The sequence below is a fragment of the Balaenoptera borealis genome, assembly GCF_965194805.1.
Source record: "Balaenoptera borealis genome assembly, chromosome: 10".
Taxonomy (NCBI): domain Eukaryota; kingdom Metazoa; phylum Chordata; class Mammalia; order Artiodactyla; family Balaenopteridae; genus Balaenoptera; species Balaenoptera borealis.
In genome coordinates this window covers 79,461,219-79,485,025 of record NC_138874.1, presented here as the reverse complement: position 1 = coordinate 79,485,025, position 23,807 = coordinate 79,461,219, and the positions used below count along the sequence as shown (strand labels likewise).

At 37.9% G+C, this 23,807-nt stretch overlaps 1 protein-coding gene across 5 annotated transcripts in view; it reads right to left on the bottom strand.

Moving 5' to 3' along the window:
* Nucleotides 1-3,495: 3,495 nt before the first annotated feature.
* Nucleotides 3,496-23,807, bottom strand: part of A1CF (APOBEC1 complementation factor) — a 100,647-nt gene continuing 80,335 nt past the window's right edge. For all 5 annotated transcript variants that reach the window (XM_082408716.1, XM_082408717.1, XM_082408719.1 and 2 more), the window contains one exon: nucleotides 3,496-22,415. In XM_082408716.1, coding sequence (XP_082264842.1) covers nucleotides 22,264-22,415 — 152 coding nt within the window. In that variant the 3' untranslated portion in view covers nucleotides 3,496-22,263. The remainder of the gene's footprint in view (nucleotides 22,416-23,807) is intronic.

The following is a 23,807-nucleotide window of genomic DNA, read 5'->3' as shown; positions in this document are numbered from 1 at the left end:
CCTGGAGAGAAAGTGGGAGCATCTCCTTAGGGAGTGATCTGTTGCCTCATGAAGGAGAAGCTTCCGCAGTGTCTCCCCACACAGGAGAAATGCTAGTTCTTATTGTGAAGGCAACCTCTGGAAGCTCTTGGGGGAAGGTCTGCAGAGTAAAATCCCTGAGGGAATCCACCCAAATATCTCCATCCCATATTCTAGGGTCCCATGTTTTCCCAACCAGAGTCCAGGCTTCAGCTTAACTGACATATTTTGGCTGTGTATTTAAATGTGAGTAACTGTATAAATCCAAGGATAGCACTACAAGAGTCAGCAAAGTTATATACTGTGCATAGTAGACACAATATTAATGAAATAAAGAGATATAGAGTGAACAGCCTACAATACTTCCAAGTGTAATATGTAGACATGAAGAAAAGATGAGAACAGGTTCTAGAGCCACCAATGCTGTTTTGTTTATTAGTGAAATGTCTCTGGAATTCTGCAACTCTATTAACTTCTGAACGTGCTTCTCAGCTGTGTTTGCTTTTCCACACTGCAAGAGATAAGCTACCAAAGAGGCCCTCTGCTTCTCTCTCAGCCAGTAGCTGCCAAGCCTGTTTCACACTTTTCCTCTGTGGAGCATTAAAACAACTTGGTAATGACTAACTCTCTTGCCTTTGTAGGAATTTTTCCCCAATAGCTTTCAAATATCTGAGTCATTGTACCGTTAAGAGCATTTCCTTCCAACAGGGCATTTCCCAGGTCAGCACCAGTGAAATCTTCAGCAACTGGGCTGCCACCTGTGCCAGGGACTATCTATGCCCTGTGCAGGATGGAGTCATTCCTGCCTTTTGAGTAGTGAATGAGCCAGTCCTGAAACCTCATAATACTACCTGTTTTCTTGGACCACTTCTGGTAACACCTGTGTCATCCAAGAAGCAGATACCCAGATGAGATTAGACATGCAAGAGATTTTATTGGGGAATATACCTGTTTAGGATTTAGGGGAAGGGAACAGAAGCAGGTTAGAGAACCTTCAGACTGTGGTGCAGATCTGGCATTTGTGAAAAGAGGGAGGGAAGGAAGGAATGATTGCATTGGAAAATCCTCAGACCACGGTGCAGTCCTGAGAAGGTCTGGGTTAGGCTGACAGGGAATCTCTGAGGAAAGGTTGCTTGACAGAGGGGTCCTGTGCTGGGCAGTGGTGGCCCAGTTCTAATGCCTCTGCTTTGCTCATTGTCTGGGAGAACCCTGGGGGAAGTGTGGCCTTGTCACACCTCACGTGCTTGCTGTACTTAAAGGAGGTCTGAGTGGCAGCCCTCCGTGGCCATGACAGTGGTTAATAACCTCAGCTCTGGAGCCAGGGGGCCAGGGTTTGAAACCTGACTGTGCCACTTATTTGCTATACGGTTATTCATTTCTCTAAGGTAGTTCATTTCTCTAAGCCCTAGTTATCACATCTTAACTCATGAGGTTTAGAGTAACTATCTCACAGGCAAACTGTGAGGCTTAAAGTGGTTAATACATGTGAAATGCATAGAACACAAGACTGGCACACAGAATAATAAATGGTAGGTAAACAAACAAAACAGATCGGTGGCTCTAGAACCTGTGCTCATCTTTTCTTTGAGTCTATGTATTGCTCTTGCAAATATCATAGGGTGTCCACTCTATTCCTCTTTAGTTATTTTATAAATATTTACTAAGAGTCTCCTAGGCATGGCATATAAACTTGCTGACTCTTGTAGTGCTATTTTAGGATTCATGCAGCTCAGGAGTGAGTTCTCTGAAATCCTCATAAACTTGAACTGTGTGGCTACCACACAGGGTCACTTTCTAGTTCTTTCCTAGATTCTTTCCTTCTGTGGTCTTCATGAAGTAGAGAAAAATCTCATTTGTGCACATCGACATCTCAAGTAGTTCTTTCTAGGAGTCTGAAATTTAAAGCTATTCCTGTCTCCTGATGCTACGCAAAGCCAATTAATTCACATGTACTTTATTTCATTCCTCAAATGTTTATTGAGCGCCTAATTAGTCGTCAGGCAAATAAGGATAAAATATTAGCAAGATGATGGTTGAAACACTCAGAAGCTCTAGTCTCCGGGGGAAGATAGATAAGGGACCTACTCAGAATTTAATGTGAAAAGCACAATTAAAGGAACAGCCATGAACAAAGACAAAAGGATACAGTGAGAAGTTTCCCAGGCGACTTCAGGGAAAAGATGGCAGCAGGGACAACTCCAAAATCACATTTAGAGAATGTCAGGAGATTCTGCCCGACTGCAGTTCAAGCGTCTCGGAAGGCTTCATAGCAACAGCACGTTCCTCTTAATGTATTTCTTCCAAAGCCCCTTTGCAAATAGTTGTCTTGGGAACGGTGCTGGGCATGCTGTAGCTTACAAAGAGTATGAAAAGTGGCTCTGATAAGAGTTTGGGGTCGTATGTATACATGTGTGTAATGTGACTTAGCAATACAAGTAATACGTGCTTCCCATGTTTGTTGGTGATATCTATAGTGCTGCCTTGAGCACTGTTTGAGCTCTAAATGATTAACCAGTCAACCTGCTATCACTTTTGCAGAGGTGGAGTAAAGAATTCCTGGTTAGAATTAACAGGAAATGAATAAGAGCAGTCTTACATCCAAAGCCAGAATGGAGTAGCACTTGTGAAATTTATACTCCAATAGATTAATAATAAAATCCCTGGAAAGCACTAAGTTTTGTGCTAGAAATAGGCTTTTGACTTTTCCTAACTGGCCCAACACAGTGCAGTTCTCCAATTAAACAAGTTAAAGGGGCCTGGGTGGGACGTTTCTTCCCAGCAGAGGAAATTCTAGACAGAGTTGTTTTCTTTTCTTTTTTTTTTTCTTCCGTTTTTGGCCAAGCTGTGTGGCTTGTGGGATCCTAGTTCCCTGACCAGGGATTGAACCCGTGCCCTCGGCAGTGGAAGCATGGAGTCCTAACCACTGGACCGCCAGGGAATTCCCCAGGTAGACATTTCTTAGGAGAGAGGAACACATAAGGACAGGACCCTGAGCAAAACTACCGGATTTACATGGGGTTATTTTTATTCTTTTAGATGGCCAGGGTTTTCTTGACTTAAGTTAGAGGCGTGAAAAGCATATTGAAGCATATCAAAAATTGCTTGAAGCAATTTTAAAATTGAAGCATATTAAAAATGTTAAGAGTTTATTTGAGCTGAAATCAACTGGAATTGGGCAGCACCAGACTGGAAGTGGGCTCTCTGCACACAGGAACCAGAAGAAAGACTCATATAGAAAAAGTGTCAAAGCAAATTACCTGATTGACTACAGCTTAAGCTTAATGGGCTGTTTGTGATTGGTTTTCTGTAGCTTTCTACTTCAAATCTAGGCATTTACGGGCTTAGATTTTGGTTTACTTACATAGGCCACCACAGCATTAGAGCCACCTCTGTCCAATGGCCTCCTTGTTTAATTTTTTTTTTTAATTTTGAAAAAAATGACAGCCTTTATTCTTTTTTATGTTTTTGTTTTATTTATTTATTTATTTATTTATTTATTTATTTATTTATTTTTTAACATCTTTATTGGAGTATAATTGCTTTACAATGGTGTGTTAGTTTCTGCTTTATAACAAAGTGAATCAGTTATACATATACATATGTTCCCATATCTCTTCCCTCTTGCATCTCCCTCCCACCCTCCCTATCCCACCCCTCTAGGTGGTCACAAAGCACCGAGCTGATCTCCCTCTGCTATGCGGCTGCTTCCCACTAGCTATCTATTTTACATTTGGTAGTGTATATATATATGTCCATGCCACTCTTTCACATTGTCACATCTTACCCTTCCCCCTCCCCGTATCCTCAAGTCCATTCTCTAGTAGGTCTGTGTCTTTATTCCCATCTTGCCCCTAGGCTCCTCATGACCCTTTTTTTTTTTTTTTTTTTAGATTCCATATATATGTGTTAGTCCTTGTTTAATTTAACAGGGGAAAATTTTACTTCCAAAGATTTTCCTGTTGGCGGTTTTGAGTTTGAGAGGCAGCAGTCTTCAGGAAAGAATCACTTTTACGCTAATCATGGTCTGGGTCTCCTGTGGAACCTACCAGGTGTGTGTCTTTGAACAGTTTTCTTTTTTTTCTTAACATCTTTGTTGCAGTATAATTGCTTTACAATGGTGTGTTAGTTTCTGCTTTATAACAAAGTGAATCAGCTACACATATACATATATCCCCATATCGCCTCCCTCTTGCGTCTCCCTCCCACCCTCCCTATCCCACCCCTCCAGGGTCACAAAGCACGGAGCTGATCTCCCTGTGCTATGCGGCTGCTATCTATCTATCTGTCTATGCTATCTATCCACTAGCTATCTATTTTACATTTGGTAGTGTATATATGTCCATGCCACTCTCTCACTTCATCCCAGCTTATCCTTCCCTGCCCCTTGTCTTCAAGTCCATTCTCTACGTCTGGGTCTTTATTCCTGTCCTGCCCCTACGTTCTTCAGAACCTTTTTTTTTTTTTTTAGATTCCATATATATGTGTTAGCATACAGTATTTGTTTTTCTCTTTCTGACTTACTTCACTCTGTATGACAGACTCTAGGTCCACCCACCTCACCACAAATTACTCAATTTCGTTTCTTTCTATGGCTGAGTAATATTCCATTGTATATATGTGCCACATCTTCTTTATGCATTCATCTGTCAGTGGACACTTAGGTTGCTTCCATGTCCTGGCTATTGTAAATAGTGCTGCAATGAACCTTGTGGTACATGCCTCTTTTTGAATTATGCTTTTCTCAGGGTATATGCCCAGTAGTGGGATTGCTGGGTCGTATGGTAGTTCTATTTTTAGTTTTTTAAGGAAACGCCATACTTGAACTGTTTTCTTAACTTCAACTAAGATCAGCTTAATTATCTGCAAAATGGAAATAGCGAGTATCTCATAGAGTGGTTGTAATATATAAATGAAATAATTTAAAACAATTTAGCAAATAATCTAAGTAAAGGAGATGCTCCAGAAATGCTAGTTCCACTACATTTGATAACAAATGTGGCAAAATCTTGGCTAACTGAAATCTAACTTTCCAGAAATCTCCTTTAACCACATCCTTTCATCTGCATTTCATAGAAGAAAAGCTGGTATATGTTGTAAATATTAGTTTATAAACTTCAAGCCCAACTGTATACATTCTAAGCTTGTGTAATCATCAAGAGAAAGAGGAGAGAGAGAGAGAGAGAGAATTTTTGTTTACCATGGAATCTTTAGCACTTAGAACCTTCTGGCACATGGTAGGTACTCAATAAATGTTTGTTGAATGAATAAGGACCCAGAAATCCTCAAAGAGCATTATTTGTTAGGAGTTCAATGATGCCATAAGTCAGCAAAGCAGGCAAACTCATTTTACAGTCTTCAATGAAAATTGTTGCAAGTAAAACACTTACTGGAGATTTCTCTGAGTTTCTCTGAAATGCTTAGTTTAATTCAGCAACTTATAAGTATTCAAAAATTCATCAGTATTTCTTGTTTGATTACTACGTGCAAAACAGAGCAAGATATATAGTCCCTTTACTCAAGGAACTCCGATTCTAATGGGGAGATAGAGCATGGGAAGAACAATTGAAATGTCAGGCATAATTGAGAGAACGAACGAGTTTGAACTAAAATTGCAGCTGTGATGCAGTAGAAGAAGGAATTCATTCTCAATGAGAGGCACAGGGAGTTCTTTGAAGGGGAGATTTTATTGTATTTGAGTCAAACCCTAAAGTGGGAGTTAACTTGTGACAAGTGGGCATGACTAAAATGGTAAAGAAGACTAGAAGGGACATGAATATGGGGGAGAAATTCCAGGCAGAAGACAAGGCATGGCTGGTAAAGAAGCAGAGAAAACTTTTCCTGAGGATTTTGAAGAGGTAGGTCCCAGAGAAGATGCAGTGTGTGAGAAAAATAAATAGAGACGATAGGTGATACCTCTTACCAAGATTACTGTAGACTTTATATTTTAATGCCCTTGAAAGTTACTTGGGAAATATAAAGAATGAGATTCCTTATAACCTGCTTCTTGAATGTGACTCTGCTCTGAGACTGAACTGAAAGAGACTAGATTTTATCAGGGCAAAACAGGCAAAGGGTATTAAAAATAGTTCTTATCTGGGAATGGTGCCCCCATATTTGTAGCCTAAACCAAAGACTAATGGTAGAAGAATTTCTGGCCAGACGGAAGATGTCATCTAACTACTCCTGTAGACTGCTCTCAAGGGTTTAGAAAGTGGCAAACCAAAGCCAGTCTTCAAGATACGCTATTTAACTGCAGAGAAAATGTTCACTCTCATTATTTTGGATGTTAAATCTTTCTAAATTAGATTACATATTTTCTTACTTGATTAAACATAAGGCTCTAAGAATAATTTAATTGCTTTAATGACTCAGGGTCATCATTATGGACATCAATTATTATGCCAGTTTGTATAGAGTGAGACCTTGGGAGCTTAAAATGTGTCCGACTGTTTGCCCCTGTATTAATGGTAGTACCTACACATTCAAGTTTTAAAAAATTATTATTAGTGTTCTTTTCTCTCCTTTCTGCTGCCAACTCTTGGTATGAAGCAGTTTGTAAGTTCATTTCTAATCTTCCAGTGGTCAGAGTGGGGGCTTTTCTCTGAAGTAAAGCAAAGGGTCTTTGTATTTCAGAGGCCCTGGTGGAGGTAAAAGATGTTTCTGTTATGGGCAATTTATAATGGAAAAATTAATTGGTGGATCTTCTGCGAGACTTGGGTTTCAGCCTCAGCCCTTTCCCTAGTTGCTAGTTAACTTTTTGGCATCACTTAACCTTCCCCAGGCTAACTTCCACATTAAAAATAGAAATTTGGAAACATGTTCTCTACAGTCCCAGAATGATGGATGCAGCATGGATTCAGGAGTCAGACTGTATTTACAATTTCTTACTTGCAAGCTTGGCAAGTTGCTTGGGCAAGTTAGTTCTCTATGCCTCCTTCTGTTTTCCATTTTGGTGGATAATAATACTGGTGTCACTGTGGCGTGTGGGTAGGATAAACGGGGAAAGTTCCTCTCACAGTGCCTACAACCCAGGGGAGAATACTTGTTAGTTCTAGTTCCCTTTCTTCAATTGAAATCTTTTTCAGCAAGATTAAGTGCCTAAGAGGTCAGAATTCCCCAGGCTATTGGAAGTCTCTAAGTGTCATTAGCCAAATAAGCCACTGGATGTCACACTTGATCTAAGCTACCACATGTACCTTGTCCAGTGCACTTTGGCTTGGGCAGTCTTGTGCTTTTAGAGCTGGAGTGGACCTTAGGGATCGTTGAATCAGAGTTTGAGCCAGAGTTTGAAAACTGCAGGCCACAGCCAAATTTGTTTTGCACATGTTTTATTTTTTCAGTTTTAATGGAACTTGAACGCACTCAGGTAGACGGTACCCTGTCCTATCCTGTAGAGCCCGACCTGGGCCCTTCACTCATTGGGGTTACTCACCTGGTTCCTCAAGGCAATGGAGTGGGGAGCACCTGATCTCATTTTATAGAAGAGGAGACTGACCACCCAGACACCTTACATGGTTTGACCAACGACATAGTTTAAGTTGGTGGTAAATCTGGGACAAGAACTCAGGCCGCTTGACTCCCCCGTTGGTGCCTGGCATTGAGCCAGGTACCCTAGAGTTACATCAACATTATGTACCTTTAGGAAATTTCTACTATGCAGAAGCAAATGAGAGGGTTCATTATCTGACTCTAGCTCTCTCCTAAGCTCTGTTCAATCACAAGCCTCAGAATATTTTGACTTTCACAGTAGCACTAGATTGGGTGTTTTATCTCATGAATGTTTTATCTTGTGAACTTGGTTGGGGGGTGGGACTGTGTTTGGACATTGGAACGTGTTTCCCAAAGCACTTAGCAGAGACACATTAGGCTAACAATAAAGTCCACAACCTCTAACAGGAAATCAGTAAGACAAGCCAAGGGTCATGATTTATCCCAGCTCTTATCAGAAAAAACAAGCCAAGAGAGCTCACCCTGAGTACTAATAAGTTATAATGTAACCGTACACAACCACCTAGGAGTTTAAGTTTTCATAACTACCAGAAGGAGGATACAGGCTAATATTGCTCACACTCTACCCACCACCTTTGGAAAAACCGGGTCAGAGAGGGTAATTATCTCTCAAATTTAGATTTTCCAGGTTGTGTTCTCATTAGAACAGCAGAAAGTTATTTCTGGGTCTGTGTCAGCAGAATGGCAGGCCTGTAGGAGCTACCAAGATAAGAGTAAATCAGGTTTCCACTGAAAACATTTTATTGCCTAGGGCACTTGATCTGAGATCCTGCACAGTTTGGGGAGGGTGTGGTCCCTTCCCAGGGGACCGGAAGTGTGGAGAGTGAAGCATGCCTATCTCTTTAGTTGATAAGGATTTTGAAGCTTCTTAAGGAAGCTCGCTGCCGTCTCTTTAAAGTCTATTTTGAAGAACCCTGATGTCAATGGTCAAAAATGGTAGCACAGCCTGTTATAAATGGAACATATGTTAAAGAGCATCAAGTCCAACCATTTTCACATCACAAAATCAGAAATGGGGGCCCGGAAGTGATAGAGTACCTATTGACGGTTACACAGCCATTTAGCTGCGCCAATACTTTTGTCCTTTCTTTTTTCTTCTGTCAACACTTTCTTGTACCCAGATCCTCAGAATCCTCATCCCTTGATTTCTCTAATTACCCTGCTGCTTTTACTATTTCATACCCATTTTTCAATACTGAGGTTTTGTCGACATATAGTAAACTACACATAATAAAATTATACAATTTGATACATGTTGACATATATGTACTCACAAAGCCATCATTGCAGTCTAGGTGATAAACATATCCATCACACTCCCAAGTGTCCAACTGCTGCTTGGTAATCCATCCCTCCTTCTCCACTCCACGCCAGCATGCCCCACTCCATCCCCCAGGCAACCACTGATCTGCTTTCTCTCACTCTAGAAGAGTTTGCATATTCTGGAATTTTATATAAATGAATCTCTTTTGTCTGAGTTCTTTCACTTAGCATACTTACTTTGAGCTTCAATCATGTTGTAGCATGTCTCAATTGTTCATTCTGTTTATCGCTGAGCAAGATTCCTTATATGAGTGTACCACAATTTGTTTATCCATTCGTTCATCTGTTGATGGACGTTTGGGCTTTTTCCAGTTGTTGACTGTTACAAATAAAGCTTCTATGAACATTCATGAACAAGTCTTTGTGTACATATATACTTTTGTTTCTCTTGGATCAAGACTTAGGAAAAGAATGGCTAGATCATATAATAGGTATGTGTTTAACTTTTTAAAATGCAGCTTTACTGAGTTACATTTGATATATAATACACAGTACATATTTAAATTACACAATTTGATAAGTTTTGACACATTTATATGCCTGTGAAAACATCACCATATTCAAAATAGTAAACATATTCATCACCCAGAAATGTTTCCTCAGAATCATTTGCCATCACCCTGCCCTTCTCAGCCTCAAGCCCAGGCAACCACTGTTTTTTCTCACTATAGTTCGTGTTTTCTAGAATTTTAGAAAATGGAGTAATACAGTATGTGCTATTTGATGTTTGTTTTCTTTCACCCAGCATATTTTAAAATTCATCCATGTAGCAATGTATCAATACTTCATTCCCTTTTCTTAATGAGTAGTATTCCATTATGTGGATGGATTTTTGGTTATTACAGATAAAGCTGGTAGAAACAGTCATGTATAAGTTTCTGTATACAAATATGCTTTCATTTATCTTGGGCTAGATCATATAGTACCTGTACATTTAACTTTCTAAGGCACTACCAAACTGTTTTCCAGAGTGATTGTATCATTTTACCTTCCCAACAACAGTGTATAAGAGTTCTAGTTCTTCCACATCCTTGCCAACACTTGGTATGGTCTGTCTCTTGAAGTTTTGGCTACTCTAATACATGTATAGAGACATTTTCTAGGGTGTTAATTTTCATTTCCCTTAGGACTAATGATGTTGAACATCTTTTTATGTACTTATTTGCCACTTCACCAAAGTGTCCATTCATATCTTTTGCCCATTTTTTATTGGGTTGTTTTGTTTTCTTAGTGTTAAGTTTTGAGAGTTCTTTACATAGTCTGGATATGTGTCTTTATAAAATACATGCTTTGCAAAGATTTTCTCCTAGTCTGTGGCTTGTTTCATTCTCTATTGAATGCCAGAAGTTTAAAATTTTGATGAAGTTCAATTTATCAGTTTGTTCTCATACAAACTATGCTTTTGGTATTATATCTAAATAATCTTTGCCTATCTTACGGTCACAAAATTTTTCTCTTATTTTTTTCTTCTAGAAGTTTTATTGTTTTAGGTTTTACATTTTATTCTATGATCAATATAGAGTTAGTTGTTATGTAGAGTATCAGGTATGGATCAAAATTTATTGTTTTACATATAAATATCCAATTGTTCCATCACCATTTGCTGAAAAGATTGTCCTTTTTCACCGACTTTGAACTGCTGTCAAAAATCAGTTATATATATGTGTGTATACACACACCCCCACACATATATATGTATATATGGCTCTATTTTTGGACTCTATTTTGCTCCATTGATCTATTTCTCTATTCTGACACCAGTACCACAGTGTCTGGAGTACTTTAGCTTTATAATAAATCTAGAACTCAGGTAGTATAAAACCTCAAACTTTGTTCTTTTCAAAGTTGTGTTACCATATTCTATATGCATTTCTATATAGATTTTTGAATCATCTTGTCAGTGCCTAAATAAGTCTGCTAGTCTGCTGGGTTTGAGATTTTGATTGGGATTGCATTGAAACTATAGATCAATTTAGGGAGAATTGACATTTTTAACAGTATTGAATCTTCTGACCCATGAACATGGTGTATCTATCCGTTTATTTAGACTTTCTTTAATTTATCTTTAATTACTTTCTCTAATCTCAGAGGGGTTTTGTAGTTTTCATTGTGTAGGCGTCACATCTTTTGTCAAATATAAATCTGTGCATTTCACATATTTTGATGGTGTTGCAAATTGTATTGCTTTTTAAATTTCAGCTTTGGATTGTTTGTTGCTAGTGCATAGGAATATAATTGATTTTCGTATATTGATCTTATATCCTGCAAGCTTGCTAAACTCAATTATTAGTTCTAGTAGGTTTTTTGTAGAGCCCTTCACATTTTCTATATAGGCTACCATGTTGTCTCTGAATAAAGACAGTGTTACTTCTTTCTTTCCAATCTAGATTTTAAAAATTTCTTTCTCTTATTTTATTGTACTGGCAAGAACCTCCAGCACAGTGCTGAATAGAAGTGGTAGAATTGGACACCCAGGTCTTGTACATTATCTCAGGGAGAAAGCCTAGAGTTTTTCACCATTACTATAATTTTAGATATAGATTTTTTTGTAGATGCTCTTCATCAATTAAAGGAAGTTCCCTTTAATTCTTAGTGGGCTGAGAATTGTTTTGATTATAAGGTTTTCTTTTAAACTTTCTTTGCCTTATTTATTGGGGTAAAGCTGGCCTCATAGAATAAGCATGGAAATATCCCCTCCTTTTCAATTTTCTGGAATAATTTGTATAAATTATTGTAAATTAAAATATTGTAAATAGAACTGTTATTATTTCTTCCTTTATGTCTGGTAGAATTCTACAGTGAAGCCATCTGGACATGCAGTTTTCTTTGTGTGCAAGTTTTTATCTACAAGTTCAATTCTTTAAAGCTGTTGGACTATTCCAGTTATCTGTTTCTTCTTGATTAAGCTTTGGTAGATTTTTTGATTCTTACCATGTCAGGCATAATGATGAGTACTCCTATGTACATGATCTCAATTCTCATAGCAACAGAGATGTTACAATTTCTCCCTAATGAATGAGGAAACAGAATCAGGTAGGTTAAGTTATTTTCTCAAATTCCCAACCATAGGTAGTGGCAGGGCAGTCTTCGTTCTGACTGGTTACAAAGCTTGTGCTTTTAGCCACTCTGCAAGGCAGCATGGGGTTAAAACGAACAATTGGAACTATGCTGAGGTTGACCTTGAATGATGGAGTAGCAGGTCTCAGTCAACAAACACAGGCACTAAAGAAAAAAAAAAATCACTTTATTTCTCTATAACTCAACTTGATTTTTGACTGACTCCCATTTTGTAGGGTAGGTTAAAACAAAAACTTGCCAAGGCTCATCCTCCCATTCCTGAGATTGTGTTACAATCTTTGGTGTCCTTTGTAATAGTAGGAATGGAGGATCTAGTCCTCATTACTGGGGCACAGAGATAACTTCTGAGAAGGCCAATGTCTCTGTTGCTTTAGCCCCTTTGATTTCCTTTGAGAAGTCCCTGCTTTGTTTGGGGCATGCGTGTGTATTCAAGCCTGCCTGAACTTGTTCTGCAGCCATTCTTTTCTAAGATCTTATTACCTTCTGGTGGGTGCTGCCTGGATGCAGAATCCAAATTCCCTATATTCTTGGCTTTTCAGGTCTCACTATTCTCTCTCTCCCCATCCCCATTCTGTTTTGGAGATGAGGGCACACATCATTCCTCTTCCTTCTCTATGATACCCTCTCTATACTATGAATCACTATCTCCTACTCTTTCACTTCCTGTAAATTCTTTGAGTTGATAAATCTTTCGGAAAACCACAGTCAGAAAGCTTTGCATGGAATCTCTGGTTGATGTTTGGCCAGATACCTTTATTGAAGCAATGATGGACAGATGGATCTTCTGAGAAAGGGGGATAAAGTGAGAGTAGAATTAAGTTAATGTCTTCCTTTTCTTTCTCTTTCCCTTCCTCTCTTTCTCTACCCTTCCCTTCCCTTCTTCCTTTCTTCCTTCCTCCGTCCTTCACCCTCTCCCTTCATCCATCCCTCCCTCCCTTCTTTCCACTCAGCCAACATTTTTGAGCATTTCCAATCAGGTATCTCCAATCTCCTTAGCTTTAATCCTCCCTAGTATTGGACATATGCTCCACATACGGACAACGGCAAAGTTATTCATAAATTAAAAAATTGAGTTGATTTCTCTGATTTTGCATAACAGCTTCAATGACTCTCAAATAAGCACATTTGCATTCACTATAACTTTATAACTTTTCACTGTTTCATTAATTATCTACTGTTTCACAACAAATTATCCTAGAACTTAGCAACTTAACACATTTTACCTCCTGTGGAACAGGAATCGCGATGCAGTTTAGATGGGTTCTCTGCTTCGGAATCTCTCATAATCTGCCATTAACTCTGTTAGCCTGGACTGCAGTTCTGTCAAGGCTCTATTGAGGAGGAATCTGCTTCTGAGTCCAGTCATGTGGCTCTTGGCCCGACTCAGTTACTCACAGGCTGTTCCTTGCCATATGGCCCTCTCCATAGCACAGCTCACAACATGGCAGCTGGCTTCATGAGAGTGAGCAAGCAAGATGAGCTAGCAAGATCCCAGCAAGACGGAAATCCTAATCTTTTACAACCTTATCTCAGAAGTGATATCCCGTATTCTGTCCATTAGAAGTGAGCCACTTGGTCCACACTGAACTCAAGGAGAAGGGATTATTTAATGGTGGGAATACCAGAAGGTTTCAGTGGAACCATCCCTACCACAACTATACTTTCAATGGGTGACAACACTTTAAGAAATTCTGAGGTAAATTGACAGTTTCTTTTATTTGGTGAAGGGGAGAGAGCCAAGGGTCCTAGGCATCTAGCATGTGCCAAGCCCAGTGCTGAATGATCTCAAGTGCCTTGCTTATTTAACTCTCACATATTTCGTGTGATGTAGGTATTTGTGGCAGACTCCGCTAGCTTTCCCTCAATATTCATTCTTCCATTCTTTCACAGTAAAATAATTTTTGATGGTTGCCCAGGTGAAGACTACATTTCCCATTCTTTTTTTTGCAGCTAGGCCTAAGTTCTGGCCAATGGGATGGAAGCCATAGTGTTGTGTGGCAGCTTCCAGTAAATTCCCTTTAGGGAAAGCTAGTAGGTGTCTTTTCCTCTTCTTCTTTGTCATACCTCTATCCTCCTATGTAGAATGTAGGTGCCATCATTTTAGATCATGAGATTGAGGCCATGCAGGTAAAGCAGCAGAAGAGACTTTCTGTTCATGATATTGTGAAACACAATAGCAGCATTGTACTGCATTTTGGGACTTTGGGTGAGGAGCAATAAATTGCTATATTATTTAAACCACTGCCATTTTGGACTGTTCCTGGCAGCCAAACCTAATCCTAGCTGATTCAGAATTTGGTACCTAGAAGTGGGATGCTACCTGTAACAGAAGGTATTCTGTTAATACTATCAAAATGTGTGGTATTGGCTTAGTGCAGGGTTGGCAAACTTTTTGTAAAGGGCCAGATGGTAAAGTCTTTAGTCTTTATATGCCATCTATGGGCATTGTCACAAATTCTTCCTTTTTTTCAAAACAACTTTATAAAATGTAAAAAACATTTTAGCTCGGTCCTATAAAAATACTACCACCATCCTTAGTTCAAGGGCCAACAAAACACAGGCAGCTGGATTTGGTCCTCCAGGGATGGTTTACTGACCTCCGCTCCCGTCCATTAAGGGATCAGCAGATACCCCCAGGGTAAATGTTGACTTCAGAGCCCACTTACCTTTCTGGAGTCATGTTTTCTCATTGTTTTTTTGTTTCTTAGTATTCCTCTTGTTTTCTTTATTGATTGGAAAATAATGCACTCAATCATTAAAAGTTAGATTTATTCTTAGAAGATGCACCAGAGGGAAATTTTATAAAAGATGTGAATGTAAAGAAGTCACCAAAGGGACACTGCAATTAGGGATCATTAATATTTAGGTATTTACTCAAAAAGAGCAAAACTTTAGTTTTCAGGAAAGAAAAAATGAATCGGCAACACATGTTGATACTTTTAAAAACTTTATAATGGTGCTTGAAAATTCAATTAAAATCATTTTACCATCTTGGAATTACACTACTCATCACAATATTGCGTTATTTCTCATTTCATGTGATTTATGATTCTACAGTGCCCATTATCTTCCAAACCAATGATTATTTTCCCAATGAAAGAATGTTGTAATTTTACTCAGTATATAGAGATAGATCACAGAGTTTTATAAAACATTGTACTGAAAGTACAAAAATAAGTGCCTTATGCATACTCTTTAATACTGTTTTTGTTTCTTGGTACCTCAGCTAACTAACTTCACATAAATAATGTCAATAATAACAAAAAAGGAAAAGAAGAGATTGTTTAACATCTAGAAACTAGACATACATTTTGCTGACAGCATGCTTTTCATTAAGAGAAGAGATAATAATATCTGGCTATATTGCAGTCAGAAAAGTAGAAAAAAGAACTCATGAAGAAATAGGTATAAAAATGCCAATAATTACATTACATATTTGAACCAGTGATAATGACAGATTGATTTAATAGACTTATCTGCAGCCTGTGAACCCAAAGATCCCTTATAAATTATTGTAGAAAATGCCAAGTTTCAAAATAAAATTTACATTTGAAAATAGGTATACTTCACTGTAAATCATTTATTGCAAAAAATATAGGTATAGATAAGGCTTTTTACGCAGAGTTTTTAATTTTATAAACACAAGTATATTTAGAAAAAAAAGTTGTTAATAACCAAACTGTTTTCAAGTAAATAAAAAGCATGCGTCCCTGCTCATTAACATCATAAATCAGTATGTGAATTTGTCAACTCCATGTTTTAAAGCTCCTTCTGGGTCTCTAACTGAAATTTTTTCTTCTTTTTAAATTTTTGCATAGTCTGTTATATTTCTCCTGGGGAAAATATTTGAAAACTCATTTTACTTAAGTAGCAATAATGATAGATCAAGAGTTAAATTCGTCTTTAAAAAGGCTTACTATACGAACCTAGTGTTTGGCAGTGATAGTGGAAACAAGGTTTAGAACAGAGTCGATTTATTTTGGGGATTCTGACTAAGTGACAAAACCTACCAGACGACACACTTAAATACGTGCAATTATATTCAGTTTTAGAAACTGCAGAATGGATCACTAGACTGTGTACCCCACTGAGGGAAGAAATTTTTAAAAATAGATTTGTATTCACAGTTTCTGGCATAAGAGTAGGTGCATAGTAAACACAGACTGATCATACATTCTATGAAGAATAGTTTTGTGGGTTAATAGCAATAGAGACTGTAAAATTTGTTTAATTCTCAATATTAGTAAAGAGAATAAAGGAAGAGTGAAAAGGAATTCCTGTTAAAAAGGAAACTATCTGTTAACATTATTTTCCATTAAAAATAATAAATTCTTTATATGGGATTATATGATGATTTGGGGTGAAGGATAGTTGATGAGCAAACATAATGGTGAAGTTAAATAGAAGGGAGTCAGTGTTTGAGCAAATCTGGAAAACACAGAAGGAGGGAAAAAGACATCGTGCCTCTTAATATGAAGATTTACATAGGAAGTCCTTTCTGGTTTGAGGTGTAGGTAGCTTGGTTCAAGGAAGAAAGAACCCAGCAAATGCTCTAAGACCCTACTAATGCCCTCTTGACCTTGACAGGCTAAGCACATGCCCCCAAGAGCTATCTTTCATCTTTTCTTCTGCATCACGTGGCCAAGTGGCTGCTAGCTCTGTCAACAAAAGGCAGAACTCAGGACCCAGAGCCCAGGGGCAGTGGGAAGAAAATTAGGACCAGCAAGGGACAGTAGAGGGTCAGCTAGATGGGGAGTAGACTGAAGAGTGGAGAAGATGATGTCTTCCTCTGTGTTCACCATGATCCTACCCCAGTCAGAAAGAAGTGGCGAGGCCTTTTAGTTTAAGCTGTATGTGCTCTAGAGAGGATAAAGCCAATTCTACAACAATAAAAAAACAAAAAGAGCCATAAAGATGGGGTCACTGTATAATCTGTTGTCTAAACTGAGACAAATTTGAGAGTAAGGGGGACAATTGTTCATTTTAATTGTCGATTGTTAATATTTATAGTGGGACAACAGACATAAGCCTGCACTGTCCTGGCAAACCAGGATGTATTGTCACTCCAGAGAGATGGTGTTAAACCATGAGTGGGGTGGATACCCTTCTGTCTTCAAGAAATTCCTGCTGGCAGCTAACTTTCTTTAAAGACCTGTTTCTTGGTATCTCTCCTCCCCTTAGACAAAGTACCATATGTGAAGAGAGAATGGGGTATATTTTTTTTCTTGATTTCCCTCTCAAAATAGGAGAAAAGTCCACAAGGGAGAGGTGATGCAGAAGTGTTCTATATTTTATTCCAGGCACTTTTGAATGAATGAAGGCTTCTGGTTTTCTAATTACTTTTTACTTCTAGATTGGTTATGAACTTCTCTTCACTATTAGCTAAAGTATAAGGTGTTCTTTTCTCTTTCCTACAAAACTGAGGGTAGCTGGGGATGCATAAAGTCTGCCATTTCCCATAAATGAGTCTGTGTTCAAGGTATACATTGCTGTTCCTATTAAATTTGTTCATTCTATATTCTGTATCAACATTGTAAGAAAAAGCTGGCTTTTAAAATGTTGGACACTGGGGGGGCAATAGAATATTCTGTACCCATTTTTTATTGAGTAAAAAAAAATTTTTTTAATGTTTTACTCCATAAGTAAAGAGATAGGTATGGAGGTCAGAAAACAAATCTTATTTTCCTAATAGTTTCACTAATTATAGCAGGACTTGCTTTGCTTTGTTCTAATGTTGGCAAACACAAACATACAGTTTGTGAATACTTTACACTTTCTATGAATATGTTCTCATTAAACTGAGAGCATTTTCAAGATGTCACTAGAATGAAGTGAAATTTCAACATCAGATTTGACAATCAATTTAACAAAACCCAGTAGATAACCGTTGCCTGTCAGGTAGGAATGTCTGTTGCCTAGTTTCTCTTTCAGTAAGTATGTTAAAATTCCTAAATTATGCTATTAGTATTTTCTCTTAAAAGTGTTTATCATAAAGTTCACTTATGGTGTCATATTTGAAACTTAGTTTTGTCTTTAGCAGATGTCTCTACAATATATAAAAATATATCTACAACATATAAAAAGTACCAATTCTCTAGGTTAAGTTGTAGCTATGTTTTCACCCCCTGGAGACTTCTATATGAGTGCAAGGGGGGAATACATGATCGTGGCCTTGTGTGAATATTGGGCACATTGTTCCCTTTTAGTTTTAAGTTACTTTCAGGAAACCTGGGACAGGGCTGGAGCTGCACAACAATAATAAACTTTATCAAACTTTGTAGCTTTGAATACAAGACAGTTTACTGAAAATCCTAACTTTCTTTATTGACCCTTATTCTGCCAAGGCACCCTAGAAAGTTTCCCTATCCCCATGAATTCAAATTGTGACCCAGTTGCCCAAGAAAGAACGATAAAATAGTCATTTAAAAATATAGTGAAAATTAACATAAATTAAAAATTATATTGAAGCAGTATTTCTGAAAAGCTAATCTATGTGATTGGAAGAATGTTTTTTTAAAAAAACTTTTATGTAAGACTAAAATTTCCTGCATAGCTATTAGCAATACATAGCTATAATTTAATTTCCATCCATCATTAGAAAGTTAAACACCTGTGGTTTGGAAATACGTTCTCATTAGTTAGATATTTTTTGAAATACGTTCTCATTTGTTAGATATTTTTTGAAGTCAGTGTTTTCTTAACACGAGGTAGCTTTCTAGCAGCATTTTGGGTGCTGTCACCCGAATACCGTGTGGTTTGGCATGATATCAGGTTTGGGCGGGGGTGGATGGGTGTGAATAGTCATCTAGGAAAATTATATTTTGTGGCAGTTAAAGGCAGTTCTAGCTAAATTAATGGGGTGGGAGAGAAGTATAGCAATTTAAGAAGAGGAAGCATTTTTAGATAAGAAATTGATATCTAATCTCACTGCTGTTTCATTTCCTCCTAAGTAACAGAGGGCTGATTTTAATTCTCATTAAGCTATTAATTACTCACATTTAGAAACCCAATCCTAATTTACTAGATGTTTCTAAATTATTGGTTTGGGTATTTTGTTGTTGTCACTTAGTGGGTTGACTCATTTTAATTTTGTTTCTATGAAGATTTTTTTCTATTAAGCAATAAAGTAAGAAATAGAAAAAGAGATATTGATACACAAGGTATGGTAGGTATTAAATAAGTGCTAATTTCTGAAGTTCAAAGATATAAACATAATGCAAAATAAACCTTTGGTTCTATACTTGATTTTTAAAAAAATCCCAATTTTTAAAGTTTCAAACTCATCATAACAGGAGTTGCTCTACATTACTTAATTTGGGCAAAGGCAATGCAAACATATGGCATGGCGAACACGTTGATACTTTCTATGATTTATGTTCTAAATGGAATTCTCTAGATTTTACTAGAATAAAGTAAGATTTCAGCAAAAAATAAAACCACATCTACTCACTTGAATAAAACTAGTTCTCAGGAAGTAAATGTTATGAATACTTGTGACTTTTTTTTCCTTGAGCAAGTAATGAGATGATATTCCAGTGGTAATTTTCTTGATACTTTGCTATTATTGTATATTTATGTCTCTGCTCTTAACCTTTTAAAAAAATGATTATGATTTAATCTGGAATAATGATTTTTTTCTCATAAGATGATTCCTGTATTAACTAATTGTTCATTTTGATTAAATTTAAAACTCCTCTGTATCATAACTTCTTTTTTGCATATACTAGATATGCAGAGTGCCTGTTTATGTTTATTTTCAAAGATTTTAAACAACATTAAAACTTTTGTTCTTGGAATTTGGAATGCTTCTTTGGACTGATTAGCAATTTGCCTGCCTCCACTGTAATTATTCTCCTTGAGTATGAAAGCAGGTCTGTGGAGGAGTGTAAATTTGGACCTAAGAATTGCTTAAGGAGGAATGTTTCACTTTCTCATACTTAGAATTAGTTTGGCCCAAGAGTTAGTTTGAAGCCAGTATGAATTATATTCACATTCATACTTTTCATGAGATGAATATATGTAAAACTATGATCTGGCTATTTATTTTAACTTAGACAATTTTTTCTTGCATTTTTCTATTTAATAAAAGTGAAATAAAAAAGTATTAAAATACCAGCTTACCCTTCCCCCTCCCCGTATCCTCAAGTTCATTCTCTAGTAGGAGAGAGTGTCATGGACATATATACACTACCAAATGTAAAATAGATAGCTAGTGGGAAGCAGCCGCATAGCACAGGGAGATCAGCTCAGAGCTTTCTGACCACCTAGAGAGGTGGGAGGGAGGGAGACGCAAGAGGGAAGAGATATGGGGATATATGTATATGTATAACTGATTCACTTTGTTATAAAGCAGAAACTAACACACCATTGTAAATATACTCCAATAAAGATGTTAAAAAAAAAAGTATTAAAATAGAGTGGAAATACAAAGAGTACAGCAGTTCCCAAACTTAGTTGTACACTTGAATCAGCTAAGATCTTTAAAAACAAACAAACAAACAAACAAACAAACTGATGTCCGGCTCTCCGATCCCAAGACATTCTGATGTAGTTGGTATGAGGTGTGACCTTGGCATCGGCAGTTTGAAAAGCTCTCCAGGTATTTCTAATGTGCAGTCAAGTCTGGGAAACACTGTCCTCGGAAATATGAAAAGCAAAACAAAGCTGAAAGTATGAGGTCTTTCAGAGTTTCAGCTGTAACCTTGAGGCCTTTGATATCAGATTGGAGTTAATAGAACTGAAAGGTTACAAGGACTCTTAATTGTTGGAATTTACCTGATTTTCATTGGAATCTGGCCTGATTTGGGGTCACAGAATTCCATTCAAGAGTTGACAAAGTTTTCTATGCTTTGGTGTTTATGTCTTCCCTTTAGTCTTGCAGAATTTTACAAAAGCCAAGGGAAATGGAAATCTAGTACTGTATGTCTTAAACCACTAATGAGACTGGAGTGGTAGTAATGGGTATTTTGTGTTTGGACTTTGATTATTTCTGTTTTGAACAAAAAGCCATCATTTATAAGTATGGAAAGAAAGCAGTGCCTTCTACTCCCCAGTTTTTGTAGCCCCCTCACCTCAGATGTTCTAGAGGAGAGACCCAAAACTCTAGGAGATTTTGATAAATAACACCCTTGCTGAATATCTGAAAAATTGGCTTCTAATAATAATCAGTGATGGATATAAAGTTCTCCTGTGATAACTTCAAAACCAAAGGACTCAGATATGGTAAAGGTGTCTGATACTTATTGAAAGTAAAAGGAAGAGAAGGCAGTGGATTTCTTGGCAGATTTAGTATAAGTGGGTTAGATAGTCCAAGGCTGAACCCAGGTTAATAACTGTCTCTGAATGCTGGATGGTGGGCTGGGTGCTACAAAAACGTCATAGAAATGAGAGTAAATCTTCACTCCTCCCTCTGAAATGACTTTTCAGCCAATTTGCTGAATAGCAAAAAGTATCATAAATGATATGCTGTAGATTAGATTTATTTTTTATGATATCGGAGATGAGCAAAATGAGATTGAGATGAAAATAAATCAATATGGACAAGTCAAAATGTTTAAAATGAGAAAAAGTCATTTCAAGTTGGCATGACTATTATGTTGTGGGCATCTTTAGGAAGCATAGGAGTTCTAGGGAAAAAGAGGTGTGAGCTAATGAGTTTAATAAACGATGGGCCTGGATTTGTTTTAACAATAGCTGTAACATATCACATCAATTTCCTAGTCCCCAGGGGCTGCAGGGGATGAGAAGATCCTGACCTATGACAAATTGACTGGATGGAATTTTCAGACTGAAATGATGCTGACGCCATTAAACCTTGGATAGTCTCTCACGAGGTCCAGGCTGTGAACATGCCGCATGCAGTGGGCAACGAGAAACGTGCTTGGAAAAGCATCTCCTACTGTCCCTCTGCCTTTTGTGACTTTGTGTATTACAAAAGCAGCTGTGAGCCAGGGGTTAAGACTCTGGAATTCCTTGGCCCCCTTGGTTGTTACTGGTCTGCTTAGCCCCTGAACTCTTGCTGGCTAAAAGATCTCTCTCCACTCTGTCAGGGTTTGTAAACATACTCCCAAGACATTCAGGAACCTTGGAAGAACAACTTTTGGGGGCAATGGCTCTTTAGCTTCCTGTTAGATAAATGGCTCCTTAACATTGGATTTCATTAGAAATAAAGTTCTCATATCATGGTTCTGCCATTAGTATCAATGTAAGCTGTACAGTCTCAGGAAAGGCATCACTCTGGGACAAGTGTTACTTGTGATCATTAGGGGACTGAGTTAGAGGTGTATTTCTTCTAGATTGAGTTTTGTGTGTTTTATTCTTAAAAGCAAGATGTCTTCAGAAGGTTCCATATCCATCCCCTTGGGCAGTCACTGCAAAAGTGGGGTAGACCTCATACGTTGCATATGCTGCTAAGTCTTGTCCCAGGGTCACCGCTTGCTTGAGCTGCGCTGCAGACACAGATGCAGTTGCATTAGGGACAGCGTAGCCTGGAGGAGAAGGCAGAGGAAACTTCATGAAAGGGATTCGGATTTGCTTCCTTTTGGCTTATTGTCTTTATGAAAGATGAAAATTTAACGTATTGCTTAAAGCCAAAAGTTAACGTGTACGTTTTAAAAGGTGCCCTCAGGGGACGTAATATCTGGACTCATTGATTAGGGAAGAGTGTTCCTCCAAGTGGGGTCAACCATTTATAACAGAATCGTTTCACTCTTAGAAAACTGGCAACATGGGGGATAGAGCCCAAGAAACAGAAACTTGACAGGATGCCGAGCTGATTAAAGTTTGACGTTCAGAACTTTTTCAGAGGGTCTCAGAACTTGTAAAGGAGGGGAGGCAGTTGATGGTTGGCAAGGAGATCGGGGTGGGCCCTGTGGGTCTGGTTCTGCTGCATCCCCACCCTCACCTAAATAGAATATTAAAAACCATTGCCTTTACCCAGGGAGGGTTGTAGGGACTGGGTAGACCAATAGGAGAAATAGTTAAAGTTTTAGCATATTTCTATATAGCACCGTAAAAGCAAATACCTAGGGTGTCCACATTTTGGTCTAAATGGATAGGACAAAAAAATGCCTCACCCCACCATCAGGCTGTCTTTGGTGTATGCAGAGGTCTTAGTGCTTGTCCTCGCTGTCAGAGAACTAAGGGGTTTGAGTGATAAGGAAATACTCATGTGCTTTCATATTACTATCATGTCTAGCTGATTAATACTTTTGAAGAAAAGAGCGTAATAGCTATTATCTAAAAGTGGTATTTCCCTGTTAATGTTTTAGACCCAAACCTGGTTATTTCTGAGATGATCCCCAAATCGTGAAAGATGATGAGAAAAAGGGAAAAAGTATACTTAAGCAGCAAATGGGGACCTGATTTTAAAAAAAGAAAGAAAACAAGCCCATTTGGTTTATGTGTTGTGGAAGTCTGCCCAAACCCAGGCACATCGATTTCTTTCTGGTGGCTTCTCAGGAAGTGGTGATGGGAAGCTGGCTGGACTATTTGTGAAAAAATTGAATCCACTCCTTGGCTCGTGCACTTTGGGCAGTAATGCTGACTAATGTGCTAGTGAAGTTTGGTACATTTTCCAAGGATATGAGAAATATGTTAACAATTACTTTCATAATTTTGGAAGCAGTATTTCTAAAGTAAGTAAGTAAAATATACGTGTATGTGCGTGTGTAGCACAGGTTTTATCTTTAGGGATTTTGAAAAGAAAATTGAATTTTCTTTTTCAATTTGGCTAATTTCTAAAGTACAAGAGCATTTGTGTTTTCAATAGATTCTTCCCTTGGAGCCTATTATTCTTTGCTTGACTCCACAGCAAGTGATAAAAGATCTTCTCAAATTCTTAGGCATCCCCAAGGCAATTCTCATGCTCTAAATAATTT